General features: G+C 41.9%; 1 protein-coding gene across 1 annotated transcript; it reads right to left on the bottom strand.

Moving 5' to 3' along the window:
- Window positions 1–4420: 4420 nt before the first annotated feature.
- Window positions 4421–14502, bottom strand: E2F6 (E2F transcription factor 6). The gene is made up of 7 exons (XM_052665840.1): window positions 14216–14502; window positions 10553–10601; window positions 8927–9143; window positions 8454–8612; window positions 7170–7284; window positions 5831–5978; window positions 4421–5078 (listed from the first exon to the last, which is right to left on the bottom strand). Exons 1-7 carry the CDS (start codon window positions 14279–14281, stop codon window positions 5074–5076), a joined length of 759 nt encoding a protein of 252 aa, XP_052521800.1. The 5' UTR covers window positions 14282–14502; the 3' UTR covers window positions 4421–5073.
- Between the last annotated feature and the right edge of the window lie 41 nt (window positions 14503–14543).

Here is a 14543-nt window from a genome sequence, read left to right as displayed (position 1 = left end):
CTAAATGGAACAGAGCATTAGCAAGGTTGAAGAGTACACTGCATGGTGAAATGATTTGTGGACAGCAGCATCGTGAAGTGAATCACAGTTCTCTGTCCCGGGCCATAAACTGTGTGCAACTTGCTTTAGTATAAATGCGATAGCTGGCACATGGACATTGTGCCCTTTTTCCTGAGGCGCTGGGAAAAGGAAGTGCTACAACCACAGGTACCTGCTGGGAGATTGGCTTTGCTCCTTGAGTTCCCAGATAACAACAGTGCCTGGTGTAACACAGCGTACCTTCGTATCTTCTACACAACCAGGAAGAAATGGTCTGAACATTCATGGTTCCTGCTGGGGGAAAATTGGAGTTCATTCGTTAATTCATTCATTCATTCATTCATTCTGCATACCATTATTTTTCAGACCCTTCCAAACACCATGGGAACAATATGGAGTGGAGGGTGAAAACAGCCTCATTGCAATTTGCAGAAAGGCTGATCTTAGGTAACAGCAGTAGAAACGTTTGCTGTGTTGTGCTTTTCAAAATTGCGTTGTCCCATGGTTGCAGACACAGGACTGGAATTTTTCTACACTTCCTTTATTAGCAATACTTAATAGGATGCATTTTATCAAGGTTCAAATTCAAGAGCTTCTTAGTGCTGGTAAAGAAAACAAGGGGATGGTTAACTGCCCATGAGCAGCAGCTGCTGCTCCAAAAACTAAAGGGAAATTCTGCCTTTGCTGATGTTTCTGCTTGAGTCCCAGCTGTCTCACTGCTGTTTTGGACATGCTGTGTCTCAGCCAGGTGTCTTGATCTTTAAGGAAGTCTGTATCCAGCTTTTACTGTTAACAGCTGGCATAATAAACATGGGGTCTGCTGGCCTTGTTTTGCTCTGAGTTGGCAGGTATTTGCTGCTTAACTTGCTCTTAAAGGGTTAGGGCCATCTCTAATTCACAATCACCTTTAAAACTTTATTATCCCTATAAATTCTGAAATGTTTTTTACTGAACTTTGAAGCTTTATTCTGAAGGATAACTTTTCACTTTTGGAAATGAACTCTTTTAATATGAGGTTCTTGTTTGTGCAGAGAAATATTATCTGAGATTTAGGAACCAGGATGCCTCTTCAGAATTTGCGTGCCTTGTAATTAAAATACATGCAAAAAAAGGTTTTTGCTTTCCTAGCTTGCTGAAACTTTATATCTGATCCGACACATTTCTATTTTGCAAGAAAAATTGCATCAATTTTTATTTCATTTTTTCCATTCACTTTGGCTGCGTGTTGGAAAAGCAACAACAATTGCTGTAACCTGCCTGTGACATTTTGATGGTTGTAGATGAAAAAAGAGTTCTTAGAAAACAGCAGAAGTACTTCCAAATTGCTTCTCTGTCTGGGAAAGAATATTGCGTAATCTAAAATCAGTTCTGCACGGGATTTGCATTAGAATCTGTATACAAGATTGGAAGCAAAGCTGTGCCAGCAATTTGAAGAGTTTCTTGCAGATTTTTAGATTCCTACAGATTTCATTTGAAGTGCTAATGCTAAGTCTTCCTTTTGAAGAAGGATGCCATAAAATATGAGAGGCCTACAACATCAATAAAAGGTTAATGGTGTCCTGAGCTTTCATCTGTTGGATTTGCTGCTACAGCTTCTTGCATTTAATGAGCGTCTCCTACAGCCTCGTCACTTAATTCAGGGCTGATTACAGCCACTGCCGTGCTCACGGAGCATGCAGTGAGAAGTTAGCGCACAGCCATGTGCTCAGACAGCCCATGGCAGACTGCAGTGAGGAGCCACGTGTGCCATACATTTTAGTTCGTTTCTTTATAAACGAGCGTCACAATCCTCTAGAAAACGTGGGTGAGAGAAGCCTTGTGTGGATTTACATCAGCCATACACAGCGAGGTTCGTATGTCATTTAGCCTCGATGCACTTTTCTCAAATTCCTGTTAACAGACCAGAACTGGAACCAACAACAGCAGAATTGCTGCTCTGGGTGAACACTTTGGCCTTTCCTTATGTTCCGGCCCTGCGCAGAGCCCATGTACCAAGGTGATGAAATCCACAATAACCTAAAGCCTGTGAAAATTCCAAGAGCTAAACTGACTTTTGAAATCAGTGTAATTTATTTATGTTTATAAATGAGGCTCTTCAAACACAACAAGAACTAATTAAAAATGAAGGAATTTGCTGTCTTTTAAGTACTTTCCAGAATACACCAATAATTTAAAGTATTCCTCTCTCTACAAGTCACATTATTTAGAAATTGCAGTTCACATCTGAAAACTCCAAGGAGTGATTCAGACCAAATAAGGTCTGAACTGGCAGCTTGTGGAGTTTGTTCCAATTACGGTGTCAGCCAAAGCAGGACATTTTATAATTACAGATCTGGGCTGTTGTTGTTGCTGATTAATGCATTTGGGTGCTCAGCCATTCCTACAGAAGGAAAGACAAAAGCGTTGTTGGAGCTTTCTCATTTATTACAGAGTCCTCAAGCAGCCCATGGAAATGCTTACACATAAATATACTGAAAATAGACACACGGACTCAACAAAAACACTTTCATCTTCATAACCTTTCGGACAAAAATCACACATTATACATATTCATAGTAAGGTTCCATCACTTTTCGTTTTTAAGTGAGCTTTCTGACTTGTATTTAAAGTTAGCATCACTCAGTTTTTCTGAGTCCAAGTCTGATCTTCCAAGAGTTAGCTGACCTTAAAAATGAATTCTACAGCTGGAAAACCTCCACAGAAGGAGGAAAAATAGAATCACTAGAGTTGCTGAAAACAAAAAGTCCATAATGTTCCAATTAATTAAAGCAGGTTCTTTCAAAAGCAGCCGTTCTTAACATCGGTAAAGTGGTTACCTTGTAAAAGCAGAGTTTGTTATTCCACAGTTGGAAGTGCTGTATTGTCAGCTAACAAAACTCCACCCCCTGCTTCACTGGAAGAGTATCTTCCTCACTTCGATATCTTTTCAGTTTGCTTTTATTATTGTAATCGCTCAGCCTGTAGTGTGCATAAGATAGACGTACAGAAAATTACTGTGCACCACAGAAGTCCTGTTTTAAAGAGCTGGATGGTAATTGAACATACACAAAATGCCAGGATTACGGATACAAACTTCCATGTGCCGTATTTCCCAGCCTGCTTGATACAATACTTTGTAGAACTAGAGAACTTGGTCTCTTCTTACAGGTGACAGGAGAAGGGGAAATGGCCTCAAGTTGCGCCAGGGTAAGTTTAGGTTGGATATCAGGAAACACTTCTTTACAGAAAGAGTTGTTAAGCACTGGGATAGGCTCCCCAGGGAGGTGGTTGAGTCACCATCCCTGGATGTGTTTTAAAACCATTGGGATGTGGTGCTCAGGGACATGATTTAGCAGGGGGTTGTCAGAGTTGGGGTAGTACGGTTAGGTCGCCATTTCTAACATGAGCAGTTCTATGATTCTAACTTTGTAGAAAGACAGGTTTAACTATCAGCTTGTATGTAGGCGTATTTAAGCTTTACAGTGTCAACTGCCCTACCTACTTGCATTTGTTAGTGGAATAGGAGACGTTTAGACATCTGTCAAAACAGCTGTAGAGATGTTGGTTGAAACTTGGAGGATTTGATGTGTTGATAGCATGTAATCAGGAAAACCGTGCATTGGAGTTCTGATATTTTTTAAGTATTACACTTAAAAAATTATGGAATGCGCTTTTCAAACCTGTTGTGAAATGAGCATAAGCATGGTCTTTGTAGTTAATTCATGTTGAAGAATGGTGGATTGACCTTAGCTGGTCACCAGGTGCTCACCAAGCCTCTGTCTCACTCCCTCTCCTCAGCAAGACAAGGAGAGAAAGTTAGAAAAAAAGCTTATGGGTAGGGATAGGGCCAGGGAGATCTCTCAACCAGAGAGATCTCAATCAGTTACCATCATGGTCAAAACAGACTCAAGTTGGGGAAGGCTGATCAAGTTTATTGCCAATTAATAATCAACTAGAGCAGTGAGAGCTGAAAGCATACTAAAACCACCTTCCCTCAGCCCTTTTCTTCACAGGGTCAACTTCAAACCTCCTCCACCAAGCAGTGCAGCAGAGCAGGGGCTGTGGGCAGTTATATGGCCTCATCTCTGCTGCTCTTCCATAGGCACATGCTGCTCCTGCTCCACGTGGGGTCCCTTCCACGGGATGCTGTCCTTCCCACTCTGATCCTGTGTGGGCTTCCTATAGGCTGCAGCTCTATAAGCACTGCTCCAACACAGCTCTGCATCACAAGGCCCATCACCCTTCAGGCACTGCTTGGGCACAGGGCCCCGCAGGCAGCAGCTCCCTCAGCCCTGCTGCTCCATTCCATGGGCTGCAGCTCTAGCAGGGTTTGTAGTTACCCAGAGAATTTTAACATTTTAAAGACAAATCATTATACTCTTTATTTAGACTGACCCCTCAATGCTTTTATAAAGTTTATTACTTTGCTGTACAGAGGCAGAAATGTAAACCATCTCAATAAACCTACATCAGTAGCTACCCAGACATGGTACAGGTACACAAAAAGCCATTAGTTAACTTCAGTGTTGATACCACGTCTAATGCAGAACTGGATGCAAGTAATGCAAACAGCATCTACACAGGGGAAGGCATAATTCTATTAATATTTACATCTCGTTCCTCATAATGAAGGCTTCTGATACATCAGTTCTTTCTTCATCTGAATTTAATAATCCTTTTCCATAGTAGTGCAGCCTCAGAACTGAAAAGTGCATTTTCTTTATTATATACATTTCCAGAAGGTTTACAGATTGTTCCAAAAACAGTTCTCAAACCTTCATTTTTCAGATTCATTTAAAATTATTTCATGAATTAAAAACACTGTTTTCCCATATGCAATTATAAAATCAAAGCTCCTAATCTCAAATCTAGGAGCCATTGTCTTCTGACTTGGGAAGATTAAACATTCCTGTGCAAGCACTCAATCCGCTGCTGTTTTAAATTTAAAATACTCTGGAGCATTTCAGGTTGGCAAGTTTGCAGTTCCAAACAGCTTTGGAAGAGCTCTACAACACAGATATTTACATGTTGCATTAGATTGAGTTGTAGTTCCTCTCACCCTGGAAGTGAAGTGAAAGAAGAATCCAGTTACTGAAGAATCCTGTCACTGTAGGAAACTATACAGTCATTTCACAAGCAAAATAGTTAAAAAACAAAACAAGATTAAATAGTCAGCTCTTCCTCTCGTCAATGAAGTAAAATTGCTAAAAATAAAGTACCTTTCATCTTCTAAGCTACTGCAATTCTCGCCACATTTATTTTTAAACCACAACAACCACAACATCCTGCAGCACTGGAGATCTTGACAGACTGAATCCCAGCCGATCTTGTTTTAGGAGATTAAAATACTATGTTTCATCTCCTGTCCACTCTCCTGTAGATAGGGCATAATGAGAAACAGCAGCACAGTGTCTTGTTTGAAACACATCTTAACTCCCATGGCAACCAGTTTTCCAGCCGAGCCGCTGGGCTGCAGATTGAGAACTCACACACACCGCCCAACGGTCAGCTCTGACAGAAAGCCAGTAATGAGCAGAGGAAGGAAGAGACAGGGTCAGAGAACAAGAGCAGCTTGCTGTGTCTCACGTGCCCAGCCCTTTGCCTCCGGTTGCCATGAAGGAATGCAACAGCATAACAGCATAAACACAACTTTCAGGTACTTCCTACGCTCCCGCACATCTCAGCACACTTGAACTATCTCCTGGGGTGAAAACTTACAGTGTTACCTTGAAGTTGAAAACTGTAAGACAGTCTTTTAAAAATGAAAAAAAAAAAATTACATGAGGATAAAAATGTAAACAGGAGATGGTACCTTCACCAGGAGGAACTGATGGCTCAGTTTCAGAAGTGACAGCTTCCTTATCTCCAGAAGTTTTGTCCCCTGGTTTATCTTGCTCCACGTCACACAGATACACATCAATGGGTCCTTTTGTGCTCTTTACATGTACTTTGATGCAATCCTGTAAAATAGTGACTTGCATATTAAACAAAAGACAAACCTTACATGTCAGTTATGTATTTCTGCACGTATTTTAATCCCAACAGAACAAACACAAGAGTGACGTAACTATTTCAAGTTGTGCTACTAGTCCTGTGTAAGTTAGAACTTGATTTTCAGACTAATTATTAGGTAACACTAAGCTAACAAGGTTTCACTTGTGGTGGGCAGCATACCTAATGAATCCGTTCAGTCTCTTTACTGATAAACAGCCAAGATTTATCATATGCTAAGTAAGAACAAAAGTAAGAACTTGACAGTCGATGCCATGGATCAGAAAACAACTCAGAGCACACTGGGGTTTTATAATAAAATGTAAAACACACTCTAGTACTATTTTCCTTTAGCAGACATCACATTGCAAGGCACAGACTAAGTCAAACTCAGTGGGAAATTGCTAGAACAACATTCTCTCTAAAGAACTGCCTTTCAAATCCTGCCTGCCTCTGGAATCTTACCCTTCTCACCAGCATGGGATGAGACACAGCTTCTTTTGCCTGTGAAATCAGCAGATATATGCATAGTGGATTTAAGTCTTCTGTTTTTATTGATCTGTACCTTCTTTTCCTAGGATGACCTGAACAGGAATAGGTATGCTGCACCATGAAGAAAGGACAGGCCACATCCCCTGCCTCCACGAAGAATACATGTGGACTACCAGAACTACTTCTTTTGTTGATCATATTGCATGTTTCATACTTCAGTACTACAGTAACAATATTGCCTGCTCATTAAGCAGTAAGACAGCATTTACTTGCTGTTAAGAGTTATCAAATCAAGCTTATTTTGTTTGTTTGTTTTATAGATTTTGCTCAACAAGTGTTGTTTTCATTATCCTAATAATGACCAAACACACTGATACTGGAAATGGGAAACATGTATTACAGCTGCTCCATTATTGCCAGCAAAACTAATGTAGTAAGTAAAGTTCACACGTTTATTGTTTAATAATTTAAGCAAAACAAAAATCCTAAAAATAATTTCCTTAAGACTGTTATACCTACAGCACTATTTAGTGAAACACAAAAACAACAAAGTACCAATATTTGCTACGCACAACAGAGAAACTCAGAGTCAGTTAACAATTGTTACTGCAAAAGAAATAAGATTTAAGAACTTCTCTACCATGAAGAGAGAAAGCTGTAAAACTTACTTCTTTAGGAATCGGTATTTCCAGCCTGGTTTCTTCTGGAGCTTTGATTGCAATCACAATCTGTTTTTGAAATGCCTGAATGCTACGGATATCTTGGTACGTCACATAAGCTAGTGTATACATTGGTCAAGGATTCTGTACAGTTATTTGCTAATGGGCAGAAGCAAAGAGCATGATGTTAAGATATGCTGACCAGAACACCCACTCCAGAAAAGTGGTCAACAGTTCAGCTGATATTACTTTAATATTAGCTTTGTAAAATTAATTATTAGCTGACAGGTAGAATTTTTTTTTTTCTTTTTTTGTCTTTCATCTTTCATGGAAATCAAGGCATTCAATATTATGAACTCTGCATTTGATAAAACAGTTTTCGTGAATACTGTCGTAAGTCTGTACAGCAGAGGGAAAACAGTCTTGAAGAATTTACTTTTTTCATTTAACAATATATAGAAATAATTAACTGGAAAACTGGAGAATTGCTTTCTTAACGAGAATAGATAAACCATAATGAAAAGTTGGTCATCCGATATCACACAGGAAATGGCCACATTTCTCTTCATTTGAGCATACACCTTTTAACATTTTACCAGGCACCAGAGCTCAGCCTTAATTTATTGTACCCGAAGTCAAAATACAACGTATACGTCCTAGTAAAGTTACCAAAGAGGTCCCACCCTTATAAAACCACACCTGAAAGATTAGGACATGATCAACGTACCATTGTATCTTCATGGCAAAAGGCCACTGTCACTCTGTTTTGGGTCCTCTTTCTCATCTCAGTAAGCAACTCAATCTCACTGGTAGGTCAAGATCTGCCCCTGAGACAACTTTACTCTACAGTGGAAAGAACAAGGTGATGGTCAGGATTCTAAGACCACTGCCCCACTTACATATTCCTGTTCCTTGTTACTACTGCCAATAATTGCTTATCTCAGTAATACTCTATTCCTTACCCTCACTGGCACCAGGATACTCTGCTTTCCTTTCCATGACAAAGTGCCCTAGGAACGAAGAGCAAACAGTCCAACTCCAGTCCTTCCCACTCTTTTTCTGTCAGTATTCTCCAGTGGAAACATCCCACAGACAGCACTCTCCCAAGGATCAGTCAAACTGTACACAATCCTATAGAGCATGTGCCTATTATATACTAATACAGAATAACTGATGATCTCATTACCCAATATTACTGCATACCTGGGGTATGAGTCTAAATCTTCTGCAAGAACACCTGAGTACTAGCAACCAAAACCACATGCTAAAGTCATGCAAGAGTTAAAAGGATATTTTGCATTTTCTTTGTCATCTGTTAGATCAAATAACTGATGAGCACAATCCTTGATTAATTCATCCAGAGCTTCTTCCATGGCTGACAAGTCAGAAAGTTCATCTTTAAGGTTTTGCCGTTGTGTTGCCATTTCAACAACTTGGTCAAGATTAGAACCTCTAAAAGAATATGAAAGTTGTCTAATATGCTGATGAAAAGAAGAGCCTGGTTATTGAACACAGAAAGTGTACTAATAGAAAACAACCAGGAATTCTGGTATCCTTTACTCAGCTGAAACATGACACAATGTGCTTTTTCACTTGGCACTTGTTAATATAGTATGTCATGCAGACAGCCTGGGGATAAAGAAAAACTTAACTTCTTTTTATCTGTTAAAATAATTCAGTGTGCTTTAAAATACTTTCAAAGCTATACTACTCAACATCGTTGCATTTTATTGTTTCAGAAATTACAAGTTTTCAAGCCAACTTACACCCACTGGATGTGATTCTTTGATCTTTTCTGAATTAAGTCGATCCCATCCAACACACTGGTGATGTCGTACACTCTTCGTTTTTGCACTCCAAGAGCTGTTGCTACGTCGTTTAAATCAAGGACACCATCTGGAGCACTTTTGACAAGATCCATGAATTTTCGAGTCAAATAAACCAAGGATGCATCAAATCGAGGCCTTTTGACCTTCAGAGTTTCTGTAATGTTTTTGATACAACATTTAGGGTACGTTACCATGGTAATACGAAACGTCTCTTAGAAAACAAGTGATCAAGTAGCAATTAACGTAAGAGTTTGAAAGAATGCAGTTATTTACATCAAAAAGTCCATTAACAAGATGCAGTGGTTTTATCTTTGTGCTTTCCACATTTACAACTAGCATGTGTAATAACAGTCGTGTCACCACATGATTTGTAGGACACGAGCTCTGACTATTAAATCAGCAACAGCAACAAAACTTAGGTTAATTACAGGTAGTGTCAGGGCACTGACAGAGAACTGCAGCTTTATCACTTACTCCCAGTTCTTCGTACCTTCTTGGCTCACACCACCTAGTAGGTCTCCCAAATAATTCTCAGGCATGGTTCAGGAGTTAGCTCGCCTCCAGGGACTATTTCAGTCCACTTGGTTCCAGAGTCTAAGAATGTAGTGTATGGACACACTGAACTTGTACTGTTTAGCCTCAGGGACTAAAAATCGCTGCAGTCACTGTTTAATTTACTATACAACAAAGATCTACAAATCAAGAGACACCAGCGTACAGTCTCAGAGCAGAAAAGGACTCATCAACAGCTTGGTTAATGTTAGATTGTTATTTACATATGCCTGACCACTCCTTCATTTTAAAGCACAAAGGTAGTCATGGTACATATGCTCTCATCTAAAATCTCTGATGCTAGTCAATAAAAGACTAAAGTGGTAAAATACCATTGCTACTTGTGCCTTGTACTGCAAAGTATTTCATATCTTATCAAACTTTGCCACTAAATATGGTCTAATGCTTCCAGAGAACATGGATGCACGTGTAAGGAAGCTTCCCTAGAAACACTCTGCTTCAATTTTTTCCCAGGATGAACGAGACATGCTCTTCTATTTGCAATGTATCGCTCCCGTTCTGTGGCTACAAGACTGTGCTCTTTTTAACAGAAGTAACAGGTTCAACAGCTTTCTACTCCATTTTGAATGGTGTTACTGTGAGATTTGTAAGAATATTCTGTCAGTGAGAAACAAAATCAGAACAACAACAAAAACCTAAATTTGCTCAACCCTGTGTTTACATTTGTCAGTACTGATTGAAAAATAATGCTAGTTATTAGTACCAATTGAAAAATAATGCCAGGCAGCGTGATGCCCTAGGTTACTTCTCTGTAAGCTCATTTTCTTGATAGCTGTAGGGATATATACTTGGCAGATGGAAAGAGAAGAGGGAAAACCATGACAAATACATTGCCATATCTGCTAGTTAATTACGCATGCAGCACGCTTCCTGTTCTGTCTATATGAGGTCTGTAACAATTTCTCATTTGTTTACAGCATGTGTCACCAGTGTAAAAAAAACCAAACCATTAAATACTTCAAGGATAACACATGGAATGCAGCCACTTACTTTTTACAACTGGTACGTCATCGTCCAAATTCAAGTCGAGCATTGGTGTCTGAGGAAAAAAATAGAGTATAATTAATGCAAGATGCCTGCTGTTTCAAGGAAGCACAGGAAGCTTTTAACAGAGAAACCCACGACCCAACTCTAGATGCTACAGTAACAGGGGTGCTGACAGCTCAGCAGAGCATACTGTGAAGGAACCCCATTCAACAAAGGCACACACATGTTAATACCCGTCAGATTTTTCAGCTCTTAAGTTGAGCACACCTCCTGCTGTTTTGGAAGGCAGGAAACATCAATAAACTCCATAAATCTTAGGCAATGGTCACAACACAAACCAGTATCTCTATAAAGTCTATAAATACCAGTTTTGGCCATTCCACGTAATAGCTCACATACAGTTGATACAGTTGACAGCAGACTTCCAAACTAGTAGCAGTCTGCTCAATTCTCAAACTCACATGGTAAGTGTAGCTATGTACGTTATTCTATTCTCTCACTGCAATTTAACACAAGCATTATTTCAAATTCAGACTCATTCTAACTGGAAGAGACCTCAAAGTTCCTGGACCAGCCTCTCATTCAAAACAGAAACAGCTGTTACATCTGATCACCTTCCTGTTGGGTCCGGAAAGCTTCCAAGGCTCATGGCTGTACCTCTCTAAGCATCCCATTCCACCTGCCTATCTTTATGACGAAAACATTTACCTTTATGCTAATTTGCAACCTCTCCTGATGTTTCAATTTATGGCTATTTCCTTTTAGCCTGTCATCATACGCTGCCCTTAAGTATCTGGCTGAAGCTTCTTGACAACTGCCTTGCAAATAGTCATGGGTCACTGTGGCTTAAAATGTTCCTTCAGTTATGTGCTCTAAAACACGTGTACTACTTTTGACAGACGTCTGATGGCCCTCAAGTTTATCACCATCCTTCCTGTACTGGTCAGTCCCAAATAAAACACAGCACTCCAGGAGCAATGTAATACTTGACAAGTAAAGGAGAACTACTTCCTTTGGCCAAGCCAACAAATCCGATATGCCTCAATGCCAGAACATACTGTTAGCTCATATTTAGCCCACTGTCCATACAGACTTTCAGTCAAAATAGGACTCTTCAGCAGAATGATTGCACAGCATCTCACTTCCTAGCCTTTATCATGTTAAGTTACAGTTCCAGGTGTAGAATTCACAATTTTTCAACTTTCTTGTTCAAGTTGATCAGCTCCTTGATGATCCATCCCTCCAGCCTATGCAGAGGTTCCTAACATCTTCCCCTCCCCATCTGCTGACAACTGTAAGCATCAGAAGGGCACATCCTCTACATCACTGATAAACATATTTAACATTATTGGTCCCACAGTAGACTCCTGAAGAATTCCCCATGAAACCCACTTTCACGTTAAGTATAAATCTTCGTGCACTCCTCTTTAAGCTTAATAATCCAGTCAGTTTTGAATTCACGGCTATCTGCAGGATACCCATTTAAGGATGAAGATGCTGCTGGAGACCACTTCAAAAGTCCTGCTAACATTACTGTAGACGACATCCGCAGTTTGGATTTACAGTCACTGAAGGTACTCAGTTTGCAAGGACAGTCACACTGGCTATTTCCAATCACCGTCTTCCAGTTCCACAACCTCTCATAGATCAGAGTACAACCTAACAATGACATCAGCCAGGTCTCTCAGACCCTTTATTAGTGATGTTACTACCCTCCATTAGGTCCTACAGACTCAGGTTGAGGTTTCTCTGTTTCCTTGCTGGCTGTTCCTTTCCAGCTCAAACCCTACCTGTTAGGCACAAAGCCTAAGGGACATCCGAAGAGCTAAGAGGGCTGAGCACTTCAGCCTTATCTGCGTCTGCTTTCATTAAACTACTTCTTCCCTTTAGCAGCAAATTCACATTTTCCTCCAATCACCCTTCCTTGACTGTTAACACAGTAGTAAAAGATCCAGTCATCCTTGATTATGTCCTTACAGGCCTCCACCCTTCATCTTTCCAAGCTGCCTCTCTCAGTATCTCAGTGACATGTTGCTTGAATAACCTGAGCCCTGAAGACTGCCAAAGTGAGTAAAAGTTTGAGAGAATGTAAAGGTTTGTTTACATTTGGGTCTGGAGAACAAGTCTTACAGGGAGTGGCTGAGGGAACTGGGATTGTTCAGTCTGGAGAAGAGGCAGCTCAAGGGAGGCCTTACTGCTCTCTACAACTGCCTGAAAAGAGGTCACAGTGAAGCAGAGGTTGGCCTCTTCAGACAGTGAAGGTCTCTGCTTGCTGTATGACTGCTGGCAGAAAGATCTTCTTTTGCAGATCCCACTGCTCTGTAACATCCCAGTGATTCAGCACGTTGCAAGGAAAACCTGACTCAAATGTACTCACTGAGTCTTCCCATAGTTTGCAAGCCTGCCAGGATCACGAGCGCCTTGTTTTCAGCATGCTGATCAGCAGCAATAGTGTAAGACTATTGAAAAGGTCTATCTTCTCATTTTGGAGAATGTGTTGAGAAATCAGTGCTCGTTCTATTTCTCTTTGGTACCTGCTCTAACTTAGGGTTGGAAAAGTACCTCTTCCAAAAGTAAAATCCCCTGCTGCAAGTTTTTAAGAACATCTTTCTCCCTTTTTAAACATACCTACTAAAACCGGTTGGAATCTTCACAGTAAAAATTCAACTTTAGTCTATAAATTCTTCAGGACAGGTTAAAAGTAAGAAAGCATATTGTAGCATCATCAAAGTATGAGGCCACCAGAGCCACCCCATCTCCACAGGTACCTCACACAAACTCAGAGCCACAGATTCTGTGTCCTTTACAGTTGTGTGCATTGCTCATAATAAACAGATTATTCTCTGCTGCCATCTGTTCATTATAGGATGGCTTAGATTGGAAGGGACCTCAAGGCTCATGAAGCTCCAACGCCCCTGCCACAGGCAGGGCCACCAACCTCCCCATTTAATACCAGACCAGGCTGCCCAGGGCCCCATCCAACCTGGCTTTGAACACCTCCAGGGATGGGGCATCCACAACCTCTCTGGGCAGCCTGTTCCAGCACCTCACCACTCTCTGTAAACAACTTCCACCTGACATCCAACCAAAATCTTTCCTCCCTCAACTTAAAACCATTTCCCCTTGTCCTGTTGTTATCAACCCTTTCAAAGAGTTGATTCCCCTCCTGTTTGTAGGCTCCCTATATAGGTACTGGAAGGCTGCAATAAGGTCACCCCACAGCCTTCTTTTCTCCAGACTGAACAAGCCCAGCTTCCTCAGCCCGTCTTTGTAGTGGAAGTGCTCCAGCCCCCTGATCATCTTTGTGGCTCTCCTCTGGACAATCACATTACGTCACATACATCTCACATTCCATTACTATATTTAGCAAACTGAAGCTGTTTTTTTTTTTCCTTCAGCTAGTTACCCTCGTTTTCCTCTGAGCCTCTGAGCCGTTGAGAGGAACAAAACGCTCAGCTGCAGCCTGGCTGCTTTTCTCCATTGCGCTCACAGCCCATTCAACTCAACCATAGCGCCGTGCCGTTAGGACAGCCCCGAACGCAGCGCCGTCCCGCCCCACGCACCCCTCCTCCCTCCGGCCCCTCAGCGGCAGGAGCCGAGCGCCAGCCCCAGCCCCGCCCTCTCTCCGTTCCCAGGCGGCCCCTTCCGCCCCCGCCCGCCGCGTACCGCGCTCAGACGCAGCGTGTCCGGCCGCAACGGCCTCAGGCGCTCCCACTTGGAGGCGGCGGCCATGTTCGCGCAGCCACTCCTCCTTCCTCACGCCGGCGGCGGCCTTCGGAGGAGCGACGGAGCGCTCAGAGGCCTACCCGATGAGGCTGCAGGCCCGTGCTAGAAGAAGGCTCCTCCATCCCCACCCCGCCTCCGGACTGCCCCGGTTGCCCGGGCTCGCCGCGAGGCGCTGCGGCCGCTCCTACCCTCCCCCACCTGCGGGCGGCTTGGCGGCGGATGGAGCGCTTGCGCATGCGCGCACCTGGCGAAGGCCACGCAAAGGCGG

This window comes from Tympanuchus pallidicinctus, unplaced genomic scaffold (genome assembly GCF_026119805.1).
Source record: "Tympanuchus pallidicinctus isolate F22 unplaced genomic scaffold, pur_lepc_1.0 scaffold1, whole genome shotgun sequence".
Taxonomy (NCBI): Eukaryota; Metazoa; Chordata; class Aves; order Galliformes; family Phasianidae; genus Tympanuchus; species Tympanuchus pallidicinctus.
Note: the sequence above shows the minus strand (reverse complement) of the source record. Positions and strands in the feature narration are given on the sequence as shown.

What these genes read in the sequence shown, in the direction of transcription:
- E2F6 (XM_052665840.1), bottom strand. Translation starts at nt 14,281, where the DNA reads ATGGCCGCCGCCTCCAAGTGGGAGCGCCTGAGGCCGTTGCGGCCGGAC. An exon ending in TGACGTACCAGTTGTAAAAA is followed by an intron (nt 9,144 to 10,552) that starts GTAAGTGGCTGC and finishes AAAACATTACAG; the next exon opens with AAACTCTGAAGGTCAAAAGG. An exon ending in AAATACCGATTCCTAAAGAA is followed by an intron (nt 5,979 to 7,169) that starts GTAAGTTTTACA and finishes ACTATTTTACAG; the next exon opens with GATTGCATCAAAGTACATGT.